The sequence below is a fragment of the Phoxinus phoxinus genome (genome assembly GCF_949152265.1).
Source record: "Phoxinus phoxinus genome assembly, chromosome: 25".
NCBI classification, from domain to species: domain Eukaryota; kingdom Metazoa; phylum Chordata; class Actinopteri; order Cypriniformes; family Leuciscidae; genus Phoxinus; species Phoxinus phoxinus.
In genome coordinates this window covers 19,523,623-19,531,564 of record NC_136900.1, presented here as the reverse complement: position 1 = coordinate 19,531,564, position 7,942 = coordinate 19,523,623, and the positions used below count along the sequence as shown (strand labels likewise).

The 7,942-nt window shown below is 38.8% G+C and overlaps 1 protein-coding gene across 1 annotated transcript in view; it reads right to left on the bottom strand.

Annotated features, from left to right (window-relative positions):
• Nucleotides 1–2,463: 2,463 nt before the first annotated feature.
• The window catches only part of dld (deltaD), an 18,789-nt gene continuing 13,310 nt past the window's right edge, over nucleotides 2,464–7,942 (bottom strand). Inside the window, exons 7-15 of the mRNA XM_079604084.1 lie at nucleotides 7,182–7,282; nucleotides 6,941–7,081; nucleotides 6,062–6,163; nucleotides 5,694–5,884; nucleotides 5,441–5,611; nucleotides 5,173–5,362; nucleotides 4,943–5,080; nucleotides 4,771–4,860; nucleotides 2,464–3,510 (exon numbers count right to left, since the gene is read on the bottom strand). Coding sequence (XP_079460210.1) covers nucleotides 3,445–3,510; nucleotides 4,771–4,860; nucleotides 4,943–5,080; nucleotides 5,173–5,362; nucleotides 5,441–5,611; nucleotides 5,694–5,884; nucleotides 6,062–6,163; nucleotides 6,941–7,081; nucleotides 7,182–7,282 — 1,190 coding nt within the window. The 3' untranslated portion in view covers nucleotides 2,464–3,444. The remainder of the gene's footprint in view (nucleotides 3,511–4,770; nucleotides 4,861–4,942; nucleotides 5,081–5,172; nucleotides 5,363–5,440; nucleotides 5,612–5,693; nucleotides 5,885–6,061; nucleotides 6,164–6,940; nucleotides 7,082–7,181; nucleotides 7,283–7,942) is intronic.

The following is a 7,942-nucleotide window of genomic DNA, read 5'->3' as shown; positions in this document are numbered from 1 at the left end:
ATCGAGTTACTCCTCCCACTTCTGCTAGTTTTACTGAGATAAACTAAGATATCTTATCCCGTGCAAATTGGCCATTAATATTCACGTCCTGTGGTAAAATGACATTACCCCATCTACCCTTGTAAAGTTAATCCCGTCCGAATAGGGCTTAAGAGTGCTGGGACACACTCACACTCCTAAGGTCAATTTGTCAAATCCAATCTACCTAAACTGCATTTGGACAGACGCTGCTCCGGACCGATTGGTTCCCTGAAGTTTGTGGTTTGTCTTGTCAGATGCAGTGCCACTGTCTGAAGGAAATCCTCAAATTGTCCCACAGTCTCAGACATATGAAAGTAAGTGCGGAACCGGCCATGATAAAGTTTTAGCTCCTGTACAAGATTAGCATAGCTACTCCCCTTCAGACTCTCTGTTCTTTGAAGGAACACTCCACCGTTTTTTTTTTAAAATAGGGCTTATTCACCGTCTTTCCTACATTTAGATAGGTGGGCAAATGCATCTTTGTCTCAGTGCATGCATTGTTTTAGATTGGCAGGGTCACCGCTAGCTTAGATTAGCATAATGAATGGAATCCTTTGTTGCCAGCTAGCATGTCCTGAGTAAAAGTGATCCAAAAAACAAAACAAAAAACACCTAAAATAGAAACATTTTCTAGGCAAATATTGACTTGGGACTATATTAGGGTGAAGCACAGGCGAAGCACTGCTGCTTGGGCGCAGAAATATCACGCAGCACCTGAAATCGCACAACTTCATCAACAACATACCGGCGTGAATAGTAGCTGGATATTTTTCCTACAGTAGACATAGTGAATGGCGATGAACATGGCTGATTTTGTGAGAGACGAAGAGGGTGACTTCTCAGACAGTCAAGATCCAGAACCATACCTCTATGAACCAGAGTTTTCAGAAGAGGAACTGCGTGCTTTGGAAATGTCAGATCAAAAAGCGAAGATACTCGGTGCAGGTCACGCCGGTATGTTGACGGATTTCAGGTGCTGCGTGATATCTCTGCGCCCAAGCAGTGCTTCACCTGTGCTTCACCCTAATATAGTCCCAAGTCAATATCTGCCTAGGAAATCGCCTAGTCTTAATCTGCATCGCTATTTGTACTCGTTGTGAATACGCAGGCCACAAGAAGAAATTAGGTGTTTACTCAGGACATGCTAGCTGGCAACAAAGGTTTCCATTCATTATGCTAAGCTAAGCTAGCGGCGACCCTGCCAAACTAAAACAATGCATGCACTGAGACAAAAATGCATTTGTGCTATCTAAATGTAGGAAAGACGGTGAATAAGCCCTATTTCAGAAAACGGTGGAGTGTTCCTTTAAGATTGGGTGCACCCAAAAAAAAGAGCTCTTCACTGGATAATGATGAAGAAGTATCCATGTTTTCTCAGCTGTCGACGCGAAAGTTTTGGAATGTTGAAGCTCTGAACGTCGCAAATTCACGTCGCGGCTGATGTGGTTTTGACGATAACTATTCGTATTCAAACTATGAACTATTCAAATGTATTGTTTTACTAGGGCTTATGTGTATTTAGATGTCTGAAACCTAAAATAAACATTATGTGGCAAGGGCGTAGGTTTGGTCTCAGCTTTGGTGGGGACATCCCACCCCCACACCACCCCCTTATTTTTTCAGCCAATCAAATGACGGCGTTCCTTGTACTGTCGTCCTGGCCGTTGGAATCGATCCAAATAGCTACAGCAGGTTTTTTTTCCTGGTTCAAAACTCAGCGGAGTTGGGTTAAAATTCTGATGATGTATTTTATTAAAAATTTAACTTGTATTTTTCATATACTGTGTTTTCCACAGTTTTTTTTGTGGGTGGACCTCGGCACCTCTAGGGGGGTCCGGGGGCATGCCCACCCGTAAGAAAATTATGTTCATTTTAAAGATAAATTCATTAATCTGGTGCACTTTGAGTCACCAGAATCCAAAATAAATAATCCACCCGCCCAAACCTATGATATTCTCTGGTTGAAAACACTGCATGATGTGATATAGGCCTATGACAGCGCCGCTGAGCTCATCCGTCTCTGGCTCATCGCACAGAGCACAGTTTGAATCTAGCAGTCACTCACGTCACCGAACACTCATATTGAAATCTCATATTGTCGTGATTTCATGGTGACTTTCACAGTTATTTTTTATTCCTAATATTAAGCATAACTGCAGTTCTACCACATTCTGTTATTTTTTTTAGACCACAAAGGAAGAGACTGTCTTCAGGTACAGTAAAGCTACATCCGAAAGCCTCCCATCCTTCCTGCTTTTGGGCATAGCAGCTCCCGCTGTGCGAGACATGAAGGTCTCAGCTGGCATGCTTTCAGGAAGCCAATAGTGATCACTTTTTAGGGCCTTTCTTCATCAATTTATTATGAGGTATCTGTAGTAGACTAATGCACATAAGCCCCAGAATGTATTTGAAAACATTTAAATTTGCATTAAATAGGCGAAATTTCAAACCAATGAGCATTTTATTTTTTAGGAATTATTGCATTGCACAATTTAAGCAAAACATCTCAGAAACAGAAGTGAGGTTTAGGATTGCAGGAATTAACTGTTTAAATTAAGACAAAAGCAGAATCTATCTGGGCTCTTTCTGAGAGGAACGTGATAAACCAACTTTGGTTATTGTGTTATGTGACGGACAATAATGACCTCTGATGGTCTGATGAGGAACTGCAGGTAAACTCAAATTCATGCATCACTATACGAGCATATTGTTCATATTTTAGCATATTGTTCTTTCAAATTATGTCTTATCCCAATGCAAACAAGGGAAGGCAAATATTTTACATTTTGATGGGAACACTGCAAAATAAAAATAAATGCAGGCTTACAGTAAACCCTAAGAATAAAATCAATTCATGGATGTTTACTTCCCTATTAAAATAGAAGTGACTTCCGCGCTGCAGTTAATGATCTTCAGTTCTTCGCACATTAAAATTGATGGATGATTCATTTTCTGTGAATCTTCTGATTCATGTAACCTTAAACTACTCCCCACAAACTGCATTAAATAATCTTTTCAAAACCTCATAACTCCTAAACTGCAATTCACAGCACGTCTCCTTTAATGAATGCATAATGATGTTTCTTTTTATTCATCTCCCATGTGTATCAATACAGTCGAAGTTAATATTTCCATTGATTTGGTGTTCAGGATACTATTTAGGACCACCGGCATGAAATTTAAACAACACTGATTTATAAAATCCAAACAATATTTTTCTCGGTCAGGCGAAGTTCCAAACTCCTTTATTAGGACATTTAAATAACAGACTATATGTTTTACAGGATTATTCTGGATGTTTGCATGAAGGGTACATCTGAAGGCCCAGAGATTGAAGAACTACAAATTGTGTGATTTTTTTTTGTGGAAAAAAACAAATGCAGCAGATAAGTGTATTTATATACAAGTGTATGAGAAGAAAATCTAGAAGTTGATAGCTTTTCCAAACGAAGCAGCAAGGTTGGCTTCTCTAAAGGCCTCTGAAACAGTCTGGAAAAAGAGGAAGAGATTGGTTAACACGTTTAAAAAAACAAAATGTTAAAATTATAAAACAAAATATTATTATTATTACTAGTAATAATAATAATAATAAAACATTTTTAAAAGTAATTCTAATATTATTTTACAACTAAATTATAATAAATTCATAATATTAACTTAATAGAGAAAATAAAGAAGTGTCCGATACGATAAAAAAAGTTTACATAATTTTTTAGAGCCTGATTACAAAAAAAAGCCTCACCATTAAAAGCCATCTCCCAAGCACACAATTATAATGTCGTGTGACATTATGTCCGATATGACAGACACATGTTGCACTTAAAGGTAGGGTAGGTAGGATTTATATAAAAACTTTTTACCAAATTTGATTAAACTTTCTATATATATCAATGCATAATTAAAATGTAAGTACTCTGATAAAAAGAGTATAAAAATCGAGTGACTCTAGACCGTTTAATCTTCATTAAACACAGCTCATTATTTCCATTCGGGACGAATCACAGGATTGGCTTGCGCGACTGTCACTCGACGTCGCCATGACTACCGCCGTTATTACTGGCTCTGCCCACGTGCGCGCAGTCGCGCACCCGTTTTTAGGTGGGAGTGAATGGAATTAATGAGCTGTGTTTAATGAAGATTAAACGGTCTAGAGTCACTCGATTTTTATACTCTTTTTATCAGAGTACTTACATTTTAATTATGCATTGGTATATAAAGACAGTTTAAACAAATTTGAATAAAAGTTTTTTTTAGACAATTCTGACCTACCCTACCTTTAACTGTGTTTTCCTTTTTTTTAAGGGATTCCAATCATATTTCAAGCCATTCAAAAGTGAAGGGTCTCAGCTGAAGGAAATACTCGGCTTTATTTCTTTATATATTTATCGGCTTTAATATATCGGCCACATTTTTTTTATTGGGCCCATAACGATAACATAAAAAATTAACGAAAATCGGTCGATACCGATATGGTGGCCGATATATCGTGCATCCCTATTTACTATTATTAATAGTAATATTTTACTTTAATATCCGTTTAATTCATTACTTTACAATTAAATGTATTAATCATTTCAAAAAGCCTACGATTACAGTGCTCACTCCTCAGATTGTCTATGTCTACTAAGCTCAAAGTACACTTTTTGTCAAGTTTTTTTTCCCTCGCACACTGTACGCAGACACTTTAATAACTGAAAGTTAACAATAGAGAAAATCAAAAACCAGTAAACCATATTCAGAGACACTTACAGGGTGGGCGTGACACACTCTCGCAATATCCTCACATGACGCTCCATATTCCATAGCTAATGCAGCCTCGTTGATCATCTCTCCTGCCCCCTGTAAAATGAAAATTCAATATATAAATTATCATATCATTAAACATTCTACACAGAAAATGCAAAAGCAGATATATCATTACCGTTCCCAGAATGTGTGCTCCCAGCATCCTGTCTGTGTCCTTGTGGCTGAGGATCTTTACCAGTCCGTCTGTATCATTATTGGTCTTGGCTCTGCTGTTTGCCGCGAACGGGAATTTGCCCACTTTATATGGCACACCCTAGAAAATAAAACAATTTGTGATGTATTTGTTTGTTGTGACATACAATCTAAGACGGAGAGGTGTGCTAAAATAACAATTAGTTTACTCACATCCTCTTTGAGTTGTTCCTCGGTCTTGCCGACCCAGGCGAGCTCAGGGTGTGTGTATATAACAGAGGGCACACAGTTGTAGTCGATATGGACGGCTCCTCCTGCCATTCCCTCGACACAAATAATACCCTCATCCTCGGCTTTATGGGCCAACATGGGTCCGGCTACAACATCTCCAATGGCATGGATACTAAAAAGAGATTAAAAACACAAATTAAGACTTGTTTGTTGCAACAAATGCAAGACGACTCATCTGAAGTCTCCATACCTGGGCACTTTGGTCTGGAAACGGCCGTTGACAGGGATTCTCCCGCGGTTATCCAGTTCGATTCCGACAGACTCGAGACCGAGGTTTCCGGTGAATGGACGGCGGCCAATGCACACCAGCAGAACGTCACAGGTGAGCGTCTCGTTCTTGCCCCCTGCTGCAGCTTCCACACTATCCAACGGAAATGACATAATGGGCAAAAGCACTAGAAGAACTCAATCCTAAACATCATTTGGAGAAACGCCGCACTCACGCCACATCGATCTTGCCGTCAGGTCTCTTGGTGGCGCCCATGACCTTGGTGCCCAGTTTGAACTTCACCCCCTGCTTCTGGAGAATTCTCTGGAAGTTCTTGGAGATCTCCATGTCGATGCCCATTCCGCCGACGTGGCTGAGGAACTCCACCGCTGTCACTTTGGATCCAAGCCTCTGCCAAACGGACCCCTGGGAACAAACAGAATGGATCTCAATAATCAAACCCAATTCAGAAGCATCATCAGTCCTCAAATGCTACAAACACGCACTTTCATTACCAAAATGAACAATTTAGATCAGTCTTATGATGAATAGGGGATGAAATTCTGTAATATTCACTCCTTAACCTTCCAAGCGTCCACTCACCAACTCCACGCCAATGACCCCTGCTCCAATCACAATGAGCTCCTCTGGAACTTTCTTGAGGGACAAAGCGCCGGTGGACGAGACAACAGTTTCTTCATCAATCTGTCAAAAGGGGAAAAGATTTAAAATTCACGATCTGAACGCGACATACTGTTAGGGAGCATAATTATACAAGCGTACGAAGCAAGAAAAATGTTGATCACAAAATATTTACACAATTTAACACACATATTCAAAATAAAAAACGAAATCGTGATATGACTTAGTGCGATTATCAAATTTCAAAGGCTGCGATTGAATTAAATATATGTATCGCGTGTTTCAGAATGAACCTGTAATGAGAAAAACCAGCTGTTGTCAACAAAAGAGAAACTCCCTGCGGTTTCCAACTAAATAAAACTTGACGGTTTAATGTTTGAAAATTAAGAAGAGTTATAAATATTACAGCTGTACTGTATAATAAAATAATTAATGTTTTTCTTAAATACCATTTTTTTTATTTTACAGTAAAATACTACAATTATAATATCATTATAGTATTATAATATACTATAATTATCATTTGTTTAATAATTTTATTAGTAGTAATATTAATAATTCAAATCACTAAAATCTATATTTAATCATTTAAAATGCACCATTTTACCCAATATTGCTACATATTTTTTATGCGCATTCGTTTTGTGCAGTTAGCTTAGCAACATGCTAACATCAAGCACTTCTGAAATGAGTGTTGCGTGAAGATACTGCCTACATAGAATGTTCCAAATCGCTCACGAGGTTTCATCTCAGTTAGGACGCTCACTCAGAAGCTATCTATGTAGGCAGTAGACAGCGAGGCTTAGGTTTCGGAAGTCTTCTTGTCTATCGCTGATGTACCTGAATGCCTGGGAATGGGGTGACCTCTGACCCCGTAGCGATGAGGATGTTCTTGGAGTTTATGACTTGGTCTCCATCAGCAGTCTTTGCAGTCACTTGATTCTTACCAGTTATCATTCCAAAACCATTGACATGAGTTACCTATGGATCGAAAACAATCATTCTGTATGGCTTTAAAAGGTTTATCGCTTTACTGCCACATGTAAACAAAAAATATTCAAAAACAAATGAAAAATCTCACTTTGTTTTGTTTGAATAAGTGTGCGATTCCTCCTGTCAGAGCTTTGACAGCCCCGCTCTTCTGCGCCATCATCTTCTCCAGGTTCAATGAGATCCCCTGAACTAATGCAGAATAAATCATTATGAAATGACTAAAAAAATAATTAAAGTGCCCCTATTTGTTTTTTTTTCAGATATTACTTTTTATGTAGAGTGGAATAAAGCCGTTTATGAATGTAGATTAGAAGGTCTGCAAAGATTCATAGATCAAATTGCACGATAAATAGAGTTATTGTCTTCCAAAAGAAAGAAGCGATTCTGAACTGCCTGAAATGAGTCGTGAGTAATTCCAGTCTTACTTCCTGCTCGAACCTACATACTTTAACACAATCACTGTAGTTGTAGCTGAGACTGGAAGAGTCTGGTTAGTGTCGTCAACATGCTGAGAAGACGCTGTTTTCTGCTCTGCGAAAGCAAATCTACTTCGATGCATTTGCAAAGGCTCAAATTGATACGGTAAAACCACACTATTTTTTCTGTTCATATCACTATGTATGAAAGTGCTGAGGAAAATCTAGAGCTGAAATTCAGATATGGTAATGGATGTTTCGTTTCTGTAAGCAGTAGACAAATCACAGCAGACTGGGCCGTCGGACCAATCAGAGCAGAGTAGACCGATGGTAAATGGACTGCATTTATATAGCGCTTTCACAGACCCAATGGCCACCAAAGCGCTTTACATATTGCCTCACATTCACCCATTTATACAGCGGTGTCAGCCAT